The 15,419-nt window shown below is 30.4% G+C and overlaps 2 protein-coding genes across 2 annotated transcripts; one reads left to right on the forward strand and one right to left on the reverse strand.

Annotated features, from left to right (window-relative positions):
• Nucleotides 1–1,762: 1,762 nt before the first annotated feature.
• On the forward strand, nt 1,763–4,257 carry LOC18040836 (cation/H(+) symporter 13). The gene is made up of 3 exons (XM_024183540.1): nt 1,763–2,126; nt 2,568–2,701; nt 3,130–4,257. Exons 1-3 carry the CDS (start codon nt 1,763–1,765, stop codon nt 4,255–4,257), a joined length of 1,626 nt encoding a protein of 541 aa, XP_024039308.1.
• A 4,211-nt stretch (nt 4,258–8,468) lies between these two features.
• On the reverse strand, nt 8,469–11,687 carry LOC18040837 (WRKY transcription factor WRKY24). Its single transcript, XM_006431899.2, has 5 exons — nt 11,191–11,687; nt 10,605–10,757; nt 9,866–10,476; nt 9,611–9,772; nt 8,469–9,211 (listed from the first exon to the last, which is right to left on the reverse strand). The coding sequence occupies exons 1-5, from the start codon at nt 11,572–11,574 to the stop codon at nt 8,737–8,739; spliced, it is 1,785 nt and encodes a 594-aa protein (XP_006431962.1). The 5' UTR covers nt 11,575–11,687; the 3' UTR covers nt 8,469–8,736.
• Nucleotides 11,688–15,419: the final 3,732 nt, after the last annotated feature.

Consider the following 15,419-nt stretch of genomic DNA (forward strand, 5'->3'; position numbering starts at 1 on the left):
AGAGTGTATTAGATATTTAGGTAAGTTTAGATAATAAAATTTAAAATTTAGAATTTTATTAAACAAATAGATTCATTAATAAGTAATTTAGAGGGTTCAAATAATCATGTCCGCACTGAATATGTTTATACATATTTCTTTTTTTTTTAGTAAATTAAATCATCTGGTATTCGAAGACCACATTGAGCTTCGAGTAATTCAGATTCGAGTCAGGTAGGACCACTAAGGTGGTAAATCTTTCTCAACAAATATTTAACGCAGTTGCATTCTCAAATCTCGAACCGAGGACCTTCGTTAAGTTAGAACAGCCCCATGTCAATTGATCTACGTGCTCTTTGGTGTTTATGCATATTTCTTATTGAGTGAGAAAAGAATTCGATGCAATTACTTTGCAAAGATAAATAGATAATTTTTTTTTCTTCTGTGTTTACTCTTTGGTATTAATTATAAATGTATCAAATAATAATTAAGTAGGTATCTTGCTTTCGATACTTAATAGATGACTATTGATCAAAGACATGCTGTTGTGCATGTTATGGTGCATGACGGTGCGCGTGTTATATATATATATAGAGAGAGAGAGAGAGAGAGAGTTATTTGTTATGAGAACCTTGTTCTTCCAGTCAAATTCGCGGACCAAATTTAACCATTAACTACCTTGGCATTTGTCAACTGTCAAATTTCTAAATCTTTGCTCCATCCCACATATATGTTTTCTCTCTAGGCTTGTTCCCTTTCCGTTCTTTAACTGTTTTTTTTTTTCCTTTTTTTTCATATTCTGCCAATCTTTTCTTTCTTTCTTTCTTTTTTTTTTTTTTTTTTCTGTTCATTTTGTCTCTCAATCAAGATCTTTCAATCTTACCATCATGTCGGATCCAAAAGTGCTAAACGAAACGATTCCTAATAAGGTTATGAATTTTATACTAACATGCCAATATACTAATCAAATCAACTCCCACGGCATTTGGCATCATAATCCCTTTAAATTCACCACACCAATGCTATTGCTGCAGATGGTTCTCATCTTCTTATCCACCAGAGCTGTATACGTTTTGCTTCGACCTTTACATCAAACTACAATCATGGCACAGATTATTGTAAGTTCATTGCATGCCTTAATTTCTAAGTATCAATGTCTCAGACATTTGTTGTCCAATGGCAGAACGAATTGATAGCATACGTTAATATTATGCCCCTGGGGTGCGGAATGCGGACGACTTGCTTTCGACCTCCTTGTCTGGCCAACCAATTGAATTCGAAATCATTAATTATATATGTGCAATGACGTGATTTAAATTATAAAATTCAATATTTTAGACATTTCTTGTCCAGTAGGATATGAACAGATAGCGTACATTATTATGTTCGTAGGCCATGATTAAGTGGCTTTCACCCTCTGTCTACCTAATAACCGGAGTTTGAATTCTAAGGTCACAAAACCGGAAAATTTCTAAGATATATTAAAGATGTCATGTCAATCATATAATAAATAAATGATGATATAATATGTGTTCGTTTATTTTTTAAAAATCACCATACAACTGATATTCGCGTTAAATTTAATTACATATTTCATTAATTAGTTGTATTACTTATAATATATTGTGGAATTTCTCCCACCACTGATAGCATTTTTCTTTGATTTCATTTATGAGTATTGTGTTTTACAATCTAGCTATACATGTTGATTATCTGCGTTTGCTTTTTCCAGGGTGGTGCATTAATGGGCCCCTCACTTCTGCGTGAAATTCCTTTGTTTCCAATGGGAAGTAGATACGTGCTTAGAACTTTTGCTGAATTTGGCATGATCTTACACGCATTCGTGTTAGGAGTGCAGATTGATCTAGGATTAGTAAAGCACATAAGAAAAAGAGCAGTGATAATTGGTATCACAAGCACATTACTACCATTAGTGTTTGGCTTGTCAAGCTTCCGAATCGTACAAAGAACAAGCCATCTAGATGATGAAACAGCAAGCTCAATCGCTGCTTCAGTGGTGGTTAATTCCATGACTTCATTGGTTGTCATAACTGGCCTCCTTAAAGAACTGAAAATGCTAAATTCAGAGCTGGGTCGCTTGGCTGCATCCATCACAATTGTTAGCCACATATTTGGTTGGAGTGCTAGTATGATTTTGTTGAGTGTTAGAGATTCTCAGGATAATTTAACAACTATAAAACCATTATATATAATTCTAGTAGTAATCGTTTATTACATCATTGTGATTTTTCTCGTGCGACCATTAACAATGCGGATAGTCAGCAAAAACTCAGAGGAAGAATCTATGAATCAAAATCACTTTATAATAACAATATGTATAGTTTTGGTAACTACAATTTTGGGTACCCTTGTTGGCCAAAACTCCATATTAACTGCCTTTTTTTTTGGCCTGTGTTTACCAGATGGACCACCATTAGGCACACAATTAGTACAAAAACTTGATTTTTTCACATCAGGATTCCTGCTTCCTGTTTTTTGTGCTATGAGTGGAATAAGAATGGAATTATATCTCATAAATGAGAAATCATTTATAAAGATCGAGTTCATCATCTTAATGTCCTATTTAGGGAAGTTCACAGGTGTAATCGTACCATCACTGTTCTTTGGCATGTCTTTCTTGAAAGCTTCGTGTCTTGCTCTCATCATGTGTTGCCGAGGAATTGCCGAGATAGCCGTCTATTGCATGTGGAAGGACAGGAAGGTAAATATCTAATCTCCAAATATTTTATTGAAAAATATTAAAGTAACAGAATACTAATAAAAAGAGAAGTAATAAGTAAATCTATTTATCACAGTTTTTATCTGTCTAAATATTATTGCTCTATTTTATTTAGAAGGGTAAATGCTTCTTTAATCCGTATAATTTAGATACTTATAATTTGTATTTTTAAAAAAATTACTAGTTTCATGTTATATACGTCTTGTTATCTCAATTTAGTAGTTTTTAATTTACAAAATTATTAGTTGGATTCAACAATTACAAGTAACGAAAGGGGGGTTTTAGTAAAATACAATGACTAACTAGGTAAGAGAAGCATTTAGCCTAAGTAGAAAATCTTTTTCAATTAATTTAGAGTACAGTTATGTAGATATTGTCATATATCAACTAGTGGATTGTGTTATGCGCAGATCATAACTAATCAGATATTTGCGATTATGATAACCAACATGGTGATTATAACTGGGATTTCAACAACTATCGTGGGTTACCTTTATGACCCGTCAAGAAGATACAAATTAGACGTGAGAAGGGCAATCTGTAAATCCAAGCAAAACAGTCTCCGAATATTGGTTTGCATACACAAAGAACAAAATGTGAATCCACTAATAAGTCTCCTTGAAGTGTCAAATCCAACAAGAAATAGTCCCATTGCTGCCTTTGTGCTTCAGCTTATGGAGTTGAAAGGCAGTGTCACCGCATTTCTTAAACCGCACCATCAACAAACCAAGAGTGAAGCGGCTTCTTCAACTCAACTTATCAATGCCTTTACTCAATTTCAAAGATGCTATTACGGACATGTTGTGGTTCAACATTTCACTACAATTGCTCCTTATGCAACCATGCATGATGATGTATGCACACTTGCACTTGACAAAAGGGTAGTCATTATAATTGTTCCCTTTCACAAACAATGGGGAGTTGGTGGCATATTGGAATCAACTGACCTTTCGATACGAGCCTTGAATAGAAATGTACTTCACAAGGCTCCTTGCTCCGTTGGGATACTTGTTCACCGAGGCCAAAACAAGAGCAACCGGCCGGTATATACGGGGGAATTGTTGTATCATATCGTTATGCTCTTCATAGGCGGTGCTGATGATCGAGAGGCGTTGGCATACAGTAGACGCATGGCTGAGCATCCAAATACCAGCCTCACTGTAGTTTGGTTTATAACAACTGATCAGAATAGACCTAGCACAGAGATGCCGGATGATCATGAGCTTGACAATCAAGCATTTGATGAGTTTAAAGATAGTATGGTAGGGAATAAGATTATTTTTAGAGAGGAGATTGTGAAAGATGGAATAGGAACAACACAAGTTATACAAGCGTTTGCGGAAACGTTTGATTTGTTCATTGTTGGTAAAAATCACGACCCGTGTTGTAAGGCTACATTAGGTCTTTCAGAATGGATTGAGTACCCTGAGCTAGGGATTCTGGGAGACACGCTGGTGAATTCAAACGATGAGTTTTCAGTTTTGGTGGTGCAACAGCAACCGAAAGAAAGTAGGCATGAACTTAAAAGCATTCAGTAAATCGTAGATTACCAGAAATTTAAGAGAGAAATTCAGCTAATTTCTTTAAGAAATTATACTAAGCATCATTCAAGTAAAAGCAGAAGGTGTTTGACAAAAGTATTAAATTGTTCGATGAAATGTCTCAATGGAGAAATGCTTAGCGGCAAAGTTTGTATTCGAATTTTGGAGCTACAAGACACCAGCAAGGCCTGAGAACAAAAAGTTCTTGAAGTTTCGAGAAGATCAATGGACAAGAAGTGCATAACCAACCTTATAATCTCGGTCCTTTGTAACAATAGCTCACCTTGTTATTAATACAGATATGTTGGTTTACAAAAAGTTCTGGACCTTTTTTTTTTTTTTTTTGTGCATTTTATTCTAAGTTTGGCTTTAGTACTTTTCAGGAAATTTAACTCTTCACATTCTAGTAGCTTTGAATTTCATTGCAAGCAATTAATCTGCTGCCATACTCCAACGTTAAAATTAATTAAACTTTACATATTTTTATGCAAGTTTAAAAGCTTTAAAAGGACTTGAATACAGCTTTGCAAAATTCTAAGCAATTTGCTTTTTCTTTTTTCTTTTTTATTTTCTCTCTACTGCCATTTTAAATTCACATGTTTTTTTCTTTTTTACTTAGCAAATTCCTAATTTAGCCATTGACTCACTGCTTAAGCGAAAGAAAATCAGTATTCTTCTGAGACTGGTACGCATTGTCATTACCATTTCAACTTCTAACTGGCCATTATTCTATATTTTTATTTTTATTTTTAATTATTCTTGTTTCCATTAGAGATATATATATATATATAAGGTTTGTACTTTCTAGAAAAAAGTGTATGTTTGTTTGTTTGCTGTTTAATAATGAACATGTCAATTAGAAAATGTGCATATAGAACTGAAAATCTTGAAAATGAAAAAATAATAGAAAATTTAAACAATATAAAAAAGAAGGTCTTGATAAATTAAAAAATTATATAGATTTAAGTGATGAATCAGTAATGAAACAATAACTCCAAGCAAGTTTTTAAAAAAATGAAACATTAATGTAGAATGTTCTAAACAAAATCACACTGTGAACAAAAATAATGTGACATAAGGATAAAATCAATGTAGAAAAGATTTTACACTAACTAGTAACTATAACTTATCGATTCCAAATACTCCAATTTTTTAAAATAGATTCTTCAATTAATAGCTTTTCTAACCAATACCTTGTCGTAACAAATTTTTCTTATATTCTTCTACCTCATTGAAAAGGTTGCAATAATCATCTTCATTTGAATCAAGTGGACACCATGAGATTGTACCAACCCTACTCGTTAATATAACAATTAACATAATTTTCACCACGATTTTTGTAGACAAAAATCTTTGTGAAAATCTAAATTTTCAATATTCTTGATGTAGGATGTGATTGCATGCCACATAATTTGAATACTATCAGATAATCAGATTTTATCGATTTTGATTAATTTTTTTGATCATCTGAAATGTGTAAGTTGTATAGTGTTTTGATATACCGCATAGACTCCTTGATCTAATCTTGTCTTTCTACAGATTTCATAATAAGAATAAATAAAATTAGCTCGTCGATATATTGTAATAATGTACCCATTTTAAAATCTTTTCCCTTTTTTTTAATATTTTCTTATTATTGGAAAGTCGTGCTCAACCTACTAACTTTTTGGAGGTTTACTTGAATGACAAAGAAAGAGGCCACAGAGGATCTCCATCAACTTTGTCATTGACTTTCATTTTTCCGATTTTCCAGTCATTTAAACAAGAGTCTAAGCCGCAGGTCTTTGCAATGAAGTTAAAATGAGATTAATTAATTAATTAAAGTGCAACACTAAAATTAACTAATTAATTAAGCCTAAAAGTTAAAACATGGATTAAGAAATAAAACACAAAATGGATATGTCCTCCTGTTAGGTGAGTCGGCATTAGTGGTGGGCACTGGGCAGCGCCAAATGGGACCATTGGGCTATTACTTTTTGTTTAAATGCAGCGTATTCATCACGTAAATGTCTTTTCTTCTTCTTATCTTTTTATTTTTTAAAATAATAATAAATGAATCTTGTCCTTATTAAGCCGTACAAAACTGCCTGCCATTCATTCTCCTTGGCTCACGCACATTAACAAAAAGAAAACGTCATCAAACATCTTACCAAATTTTAGAGAATCATATTTTTTTTAATTGATATTATTACAAAATATCACTTTTACCGCTATTAATTTGCTCTCAATTTTTTTAATTTTTTTAATTTTATATAAATGAAAATCAAAACCTTTCTATATAAACTTCGACATGCTGAAAATTCGGTCCTAAATATCTTTTTTCACGTCAAGATATCATTAGTTGTGCAAATTTATGTAAAAAAAAAAATTGACCTATATAACTTGTGAACGCTATTAATTTGATTACAAAAGCACTTATAAATCCCAATTAAAATAAATTAATTTTAAAATTTTGTAAAATTATGAGTAAATTTTCGAATAAATAATTTATGATACAATAAGAAGATCAAGAGAAACTTCATACACATGAATAGATTTATAACATATTACATAATATAATATTAAAAAAATATGGCCCGACTAAATAAGAGTAGAGCTTATTGCTATAAGTATTGGATCCAACACATTTCAACTGTAATAATTATCTTTTAATCGGGAATTGAGTAAAGTCTAAATAAAATTTTGTTATTTTGTACTTGTTTAAAATTCAAACTCAGATTATCAAATAAAGAAAACTATTTACTATTAAGTAACATATGCATGTAACCAAACTTTTAGGGATCAGGCTACGGTGCAACTGTGGTACCGTGCCACAGTTGTATCTAACCGTTGAATGCAGTTGGATTGGTGGAGTCCACTGATATCCAACGGTTAGATGCAACTGTGACACAGTACCACAATTGCATCTAAAGTTTTCCCAACTTGTAGATATATACACACATTCGGTTACTCTAAATTAGACCATCCCTACTCCCTAGCCTAGTTGTTGCCTATTAAAAAGATAAATAAATAAATAACCATTAAAGGAAATTTTGAAAACTATAAGAATGATGTGAACAAAGATGATGATTCTAGGGAAATATCAAAAATGGCCCACCAAAAGGCAGCAACGCGGAAGGTACAATCCAAATGTGAAACCAACAAACCGGTTGACATCGACCAACTTGTACAGCAAGTAAACCTTTTACCTCAGCTCCTCATCTTTGACTGGTCAAATCTCCAGAAGATGTGACCACCCAGTGACATTGGTGTGGGACCCAGTGGGACCCCTCACTTTTAACGAATTAGCGGTGACAATTGCTAACACGATTTGGATAGCAATTTATTTTGTCAGAATTTTAATTGAGTTTAAAATTTTTTAAAGTCTGAACGAATTTTAATAAATATGTGTGTTTGGATGGCATATTTATTTTTAATATAAACATTTAAATGATATATTTATTTAATTTTTTTTAATATCTAAATGTAAGTGATATTTTATATTATTTTTATAGATAAAGAAAATTTTAAATATGATTATTTGATATTTATATATTTATAAATTAAAATAAAAAATTAGAATTTTTTAGTTTAAGAAATACATATTTTCTTAAAGATATTTTTAGAATTCAATATTTATTTCTTATTTAAATTTTTCTTTATTCAGAAAAAATAAAAAAAATTACTTTTCTATTTAAATATAAACATCTAAAAATAAATTATAAATAAATAAATTTAAAAAATAAAATTAATAAAATTTCAGACTTAACACGTTTCACAAACAATTCCTTATGAACTCCTCAAATTTAGTATAGAGCTAGGAATTAGGATTAAAAATTTGGATTCATTTGCTTTTTCTATTATGTTTTTCAAAAAAAAATTTGATTTAGCTCCCAAGAATACGGTGAAATAACTTTATTTATCAGCCACTCAAATTTGAATCTAGAGGAGAGAGAAAAGGAGTTGCAAAAATTAATTTAACTTTATCTATGGCTATATCTTTCGAAAAAAAATTGGAAAAAAAAAACTACAGATTCTTATTTAATAACTAACGAATCACAGTGAGCACAAAGAATGAAACCAACCCTGAATTCAAATCCCGTGGTTAATTTAAATTATAATGATGTATAGAATCGGTACATAAAGACGACAATTTTTTCCAATTTTTTTTTTTTCCAATTTCTTTGTTTTTAAAAATGGATTTAATAGCAAGTGTAATTCAATACAAATACAAAATTGAATTGAGCCTCTCTGGTTCTAGCAAAGAGGCCTCAAAACAATATTAAGAAAAATAAGCAATAGAAGCTTCTATATGTATATATACCTACAATTTTGAATATACATTACAAAATGTGGTAGAAATATACAAACAAACAAACAAACAAACAGAATGCAATTAACAAATGAAGGTAATATTCTTATTCTTCTGAATTCTATCAGTCTAACTCCCTTCCAAATGTGTAGTAACTGTAAAATCTTTCCAATTCTGTGCAAGTTTCAAAAGAGCAATGACTCGAAGAATGTGTCATGATCCCTTGGTTCTTCCTTGGCTCTTGATAACACATTGTCTTGCTGCTGACCCTCATTCATATAAGACCTCAAAGCATTTCCATATCCGGGAAAACCGAAGCTGCCGCTGCCCTGCAACATTTCGAGGGTATAGGGTGCTTGGCCTTCAGATGAGGATACCCTCAGATTGTGAACAGGATTGAGAATCGAGTTGTTGTTAGGATGATGAGCCACTGCCGATGCCCTTACGGGCAGTGTCCCGTTGTTGTTACTATTGCTGTTACTGTTATGGTTATTATTGCTGCTATTATCCGGCAGAGCCCTGCTGCCGCTGCCGCGAGCTGCCGGAACATCATGGTTGTGCTTTCCCTCATAGGTTGTGATCACTGCTCTAAGATCGTGTGATGCTCTCTCAACATGCTTTCTCACTGGACAACCTGGATGCGTACACTTGTAATAACTCCTGCAATTTTAATTACATAACAAAATTAGATTACTTACCATAACTCAATAAAAGAAAAGTGTTAATTCCTAAGAAAGTGAATCCTGAAACTTGGGGATAAAAGCAATATGCATGCCATTTGCTGCTAAAAGGTTTAAAGCACTTGCTTTGCAGTTAGGCACCTTTAAAACAAGCCTATAAACAGAATCCACCTTTCAAGGTATATAAACTTAAACCTTATATAAAAAAAAAAAGTCTTACATAAAACCATAGTAACATCCAGAAGTCCTAACTTACAGTGAAAAAGGAACCATCAATGATGAAAAACATGGTAGATGTCACTTACAAATGCTACAATCCAGAGTAGAACATCCAAATAGAAGAAGATAATTTAAAGTGAATAAGAGAAAAGATATTCACCTTGGATTTGGATTCCCCTTTACAACTTTTTGGCCATATTTCCTCCATCTGTACCCATCATCTAGAATGTCAATGTCACTGGTGGTTTGAACAACAACTCTTGGTTCTCTCACTGTTCTACTTCCAGGAGCTGAAATGCCTTCACTTTCACCCTCAATTTTCCTGAATAAAATCAAGCAAGCAAATGTTAATCCAAACAAGTATTCTTAAAATAGTTATCTTAATAACTTAACAATTAAGATTACTCAAGCCTACCATCTTTTGGCCTCAGGTTCATCTTCATCAAAATCATCTCCTCCTCCAGCTCCTCCTCCTCCTGATTTACTCTTCTGTGAACCCTGATCAACGTCATCATCTCCCACCGATATCGAAGAATTCTCTGGGGTTGCAGCTGAATCCATCTGTCCACTTCCATGTGTAGCATATGACTGATCTTGTATTTCATTTGAATGTTGAGTAGATGCTTGGATGGCATTAGAATTAACCGAGGATGACGATGATCTCCTTGTAGATTGAGGCTTGGGATGATTGTGACTGCCCTTGTAAACAATCTCAGTTATCTGCCCATCCAATGACCTTTCAACTTTCTTCTTTGTTGGGCAACTTGGGAATGTGCACTTGTAATAACTTCTTGGATTTTCACTTCCTTTGACTTGTTTTTGCCCATATTTTCTCCAATTATATCCATCATCAGATTTTTTACTCTCTCTAATGGGCTGAGATTGTTGGTGTTGGTAGTTTCCAAAATCTGATTGGAACCCACTGTTGCTCTGATTGTTACTTTGCAAAGTTGTTGAAAAACTCTGTGCCAATTTCACATCTTGCTTTGTGGATTCCTGATAATTCCATGGTTGGTTTTGCTGTGCCTGAAAACATAAATCAATTTAAACCAATTAGTGAGAATTTAACAGACAACAACAATTTTACAAAGTCTAAAAAAAAAAAAGAGGCAGAGGTAGCTTTAAATTGAATGGATTTAAATTACGTTACATACAATTGATGATGTTGTGTTGGGCCTTGTTTGTGTTGGAAATGAGAAATCAGATTGATTTTTGTTTTCCTGTTTAACACGTTGCTGGTCGTTACTGCCAATATTGCTCTTCCAGTTGAAAGTTTGAAATGCTCCAGTTGTTGGAGATGGCAGAACCTGTACATCAAGACAAAAAATAACCAAAATTAAAAAATATATATACACCCATCAATCTAATTATGTCAAGAACTCAACAAGCATCATAAAACTCTGAGAAAATGTTCAAAACAGAACAAGAAAACAGAGACCTCTCATCATATTTATCAAGTCAACCCAAGTCTTCCAGATTTTAGATAAAAATTCATCTTCAATATAACATAAATATAAACTAAATCCTTCTCAGGCCCACCCCCGTGAACGGAATTCGAACCCAAAACTCTTGTACCATCCAGGGGTCGAATCCCGGAATTTGAACCCCAGAACTCTTTTACCATCCAGGTGTCACACCCCGGAGTTCTTATACCATCCTGGAAAGATTTTACCAATTGAACCAACAAGCAGAGACATGACATGATAACATATGAGTATATACAAAGAAGAACAAACTTACGTTGGAAGTGTTAAGCAAAACAGGGGAGTCCAAGAGCTCAGCAGGGCTGAGGCCAGCAGGAATAGAGAAGTAAGAAGAAGGAGAGAAAAGTGAAGGAGGGGAGATGGGCAATGAAGGAGGCTGGATAGACTTGAATTTCGGCACACCCGACCCGGTTCTCTCAGCTATACGATCCGACAATCCATGAGTTGTTGTTGTTGTTGTTGTTGTTGTGTTGCTGTTATTGCTATGAAGTTGAGCATGATCGGCCGGTGCGGAAGATGTAAGAAGATCAGTGAAAGAAGTGGGGTTCATGAAGGGATGTGTTGAGAAAGTGAAGTTGTTTGTTGGGTGGTGATGGTGTGAGTTTGTTAAAGTGTCTAAGTTACCAGAAGAAGAGGCCATTAAAATTGAGAAGCGAGTATGATTGACCCAAAGAGCTTTTTAAGAGATAGATAGGGAGAGCTTTGAGAAATTGAAAAGGGAAAATTAATTTGGAAGGAAGAAAAGAAGAAGAAGAACAATGGTCACGTATCGAACAAGTCACTATTTATTTATTCATTTATTGGATAATACCACTGGCCCCCTTGTATTTATTTGATATGTTAATGAATAGCATAGTTTCTCTGTTTGTATCACATGGGTACTCAATGCTTATTATTGTTGTGTGTTAATTTTTTTTTTCTTTTTATCATAGGGTCACATGAGAGAGGTAAATAAGCAATCGAAAAATGTTGTAAAGTTAGATCTAATGTTTGATTTATAGTATACGCTTTGTTTACTTAAGAATCATCTTAACTAAAGAGAAAAATAATCACACTATTAGAAATCTAGATCTGAAAATAATACATAAATTTTTTTTTCAATATAGTTCAAACTTAATATTTTTGACCCATTTAATTATTATTGGTGAAGATATTATTTTAATGAGAAAAATAATTTTTCATAGTATTGGTTGACTATCAACAAAAACACTAAAATGAAAAAAATAATAAGAAATAATAAGAAACAATCATGAAATTTATTAAATAAATAATGTTAATCATTGTCTTAAAACGGAAGTACCTTAATAAAAAGAAAAAAAAGCATCAAATCATGCTTATTCAAACACAACAAATTTATTTATTCTAATTTATTATTATTATTATTTTTTTTTAATACTTGAAATGCCTAATTTGACACAACATCGATAGGGCATCTCACATGAGACCTATTTGACATAGAAAGAAAAAGATATCCTTATTTGTGATACTAAAAACGTTAGGGGTCTGAATGTTGTAATACCTTTTTAAGTTAGTTGTTTTATTTGTTTACTTGGAGGAGGTTTCCGGGAAGGTAAGCGGAAGGTTTGACCGTGGAAAAATGTTGCAAGGGATTGGTGCTACAGAGTGTGTTCGTGTTAAAAGACAAGACATTGTGCTAAATTTTTGTGTTTTTCTTTCCTTTTTTTCTTTTTTTTTTTTCTGGGTCAAAGCTCGTGCGTTTGACTGGATGGCGGCTCAAACTGAGGTATCTTTTTAGTTTTACATACGTGTGTTATGTAAAATGCAAGCCTACTTTCGGGGGAACACCAGAATATCATATAATTAATTAACATAAGTATAATATGTATAGATAAATTTTATATAATTATTAATTATATAATAAATTTTTATAATATATACATATATAGGGTCCGGTTAAGTTACATTTACATTTAATGTAACTTACGGTTTGTGAAATTTCATCTAACCTCTTATGCTCTATGTTATTTATATTTTATTTATGAATATTATAAACTTTTTGAATTGTAAATTTTCGTTTAATCCCTTATACTCAATTTTGTTTATTAAAACTCTAAAGTATGAATTCACCCCATAATTTTAAATTATCAAAATAACCTCCATTTAATTAAAAAATATAATTATTGTTAAATCAATTATAATTATAATTATTATTTTATTATAATCATAAATATAATTATATTTTTAAAATAGATTATTGTTATTATTAATAACAATAATAAAAGCATTATAATTAATTTATTTATTAACAATAATTAATAATTTTTTTATTAAATTATTAATGATAATTATTATTAATAATTAATTTTTGAATAATAATAATAATTAAAATACAAAATAAAAATTATAATAAAAATTAATTAAAAAATTTGTAACAATTGGTTTACAATTTAATTCATTCTAATTTTGATTCTATAACAAAATAAAAAAATAAATGGTAATACAGCTCATTCTAATTACGATTTTTTCAGTTCAAGTAAATAAATTATAATGTTATTTTGTTTATTTATTTATTTATTTATTTTTCTCTGAAATGTTTTCTAAAGAGAGAGAGAGTGTGTGTGTGTGTGTAGATTGTTTTTTTTTTTTTAACTTTTGAAAATAATCACATTTTGTAAAATCTTACATAGAATAAGATGTAGATCAATTTTAACTCGATGAAAATATATTGGCTGTTAAAAAAAAGTAAATAAAAATAAATATTTGAGAAAATATATTATTAAGTGAATAATAATAATAATCATTTTAATTTATTTACTTAAACTGAAGAAATCATAATTAGAATGAGCTGTATTACCATTTATGTGTTTATTTTGTTTTAGAATCAAAATTAGAATGAGTTAAATTGTAACCAATTACTATAAAATCATTAATTAATTTTTATCATAATTATTATTTTGTATTTTAATTATTGTTATTGTTATTGTTATTATTATTCAAAATTATTTATTAATAATAATTATCATTAATTATTATTATTAACAATTTAATAAAAAATTATTAATTATTGTCAATAGATTAATTAATTATAATACTTTTTATTCTTGTTATTAGTAATAACAATAATCTATTTTTAAAATATAATTATATTTATGATTATAATAAAATAATAATTATAATTATAACTCATTTAACAATAATTATATTTTTTAATTAAATGGAGGGTGAGAATTTAAAATTATGGGTGCAAATTCATACTCTAGGGTTTCAATAAAATAAAATTGAGTATAAGGGGTTAAACAAAATTTTACAATTCAAAAAGTTTATAATATCATGAATAAAATATAAATAACATAGCAAATAGGGGGTTAGATGACAGTGCACAGGCCGACCGTAAGTTTCGTTAAATGTAACTTAGGCGGACCCATATATATATATATATATATCATAATTTTATTTATTTATTTATTATATAACTGATATTGTACTTAAGATATATTTTAAAATTCTCCTTCTTCTGCTCTTGGATTGAGTTAATTGATTTTTTTTTAACTTTTGTAAAATGTTATAGAGATAGTTTATGGCTAAAAATAATTTTATTGAATTAGTAGTTTTCAAGTAAGTTTATTTATCAATATCATTTAAATTTAATTTTTTAAAAATAAATATTTAAATTTTGATTTTGATTTTATTCACCCTCTATTTTAAAAAAAAATGAATTTTGTGAATTTAAGATTAATGGGATTCTAAATTTAAAAATTTAATTTAATTTTTATGTTTGGATAAAATACACAGTAGTTATACCATAACGATATCCCCATGTGGATGGAACCAAAAAGTCTAAGGCACCCAAAAAGAAAAGGCGAGAGGACAAACCAAGTGGAGAATTAACATCCAACTTCCTAAATTGATTTTTAGTTTTCTTTAATATAGTTTCACGATAATTTAATTTTATTCCTATCGATGTGAGTGAGGTTTAAATTTTAATAAAATAATATAAAAAATAAATACCCCTTAACATGTTTAGATGATAAAAATATAAGAACTATCTTATATATTTACCCTTACATATTTGATAAAATTACATTTAATTCTCAGTCAGTCAATATTCCCTAATAGAATGATTTGAAGCTCAACATGTTAAGGGGTATAATTATCTTTTTATTTTATTATTATTATTTTTTAAAAGATGATGAATGACACAGTAATCCTTAAAAAAGATACCTAGCACAAGGGTAACGGCTTTGGATGAAAAATAATTATATTACCTAATAACGTAGCTAGTTTAAATAAAATTCAGTATTTATGAGTAGTTGCTTGTTATGATGCAAAAGATTATGTAATTACACGATAATTTTGTGCTTTTATTTATATAAATGCATATTAATGTATTATATTGCTTATAATATTTTTTTCAAAATTTAGGTAATTTAATCTACTCTATCCACTTATGTGAATATGGTTCGAATCTAAGTAAAAAATGTGAAAAATGTAGTTATATCTACTCTCTCCCTTGACGTATTGAAA

The sequence above is a fragment of the Citrus clementina genome, unplaced genomic scaffold (assembly GCF_000493195.1).
Source record: "Citrus clementina cultivar Clemenules unplaced genomic scaffold, Citrus_clementina_v1.0 scaffold_5, whole genome shotgun sequence".
Lineage (NCBI taxonomy): Eukaryota > Viridiplantae > Streptophyta > Magnoliopsida > Sapindales > Rutaceae > Citrus > Citrus x clementina.

Coding starts and splice junctions, on each gene's coding strand:
- LOC18040836 (XM_024183540.1), top strand. CDS start 1,763: ATGGGAAGTAGATACGTGCTTAGAACTTTTGCTGAATTTGGCATGATC. Junction 2,127..2,567: donor CATATTTGGTTGGAGTGCTA/GTATGATTTTGT, acceptor TGTCCTATTTAG/GGAAGTTCACAGGTGTAATC. Junction 2,702..3,129: donor GCATGTGGAAGGACAGGAAG/GTAAATATCTAA, acceptor TGTTATGCGCAG/ATCATAACTAATCAGATATT.
- LOC18040837 (XM_006431899.2), bottom strand. CDS start 11,574: ATGGCCTCTTCTTCTGGTAACTTAGACACTTTAACAAACTCACACCAT. Junction 10,758..11,190: donor TTTTGCTTAACACTTCCAAC/GTAAGTTTGTTC, acceptor CTTGATGTACAG/GTTCTGCCATCTCCAACAAC. Junction 9,212..9,610: donor AAGGGGAATCCAAATCCAAG/GTGAATATCTTT, acceptor TTAAAATTGCAG/GAGTTATTACAAGTGTACGC.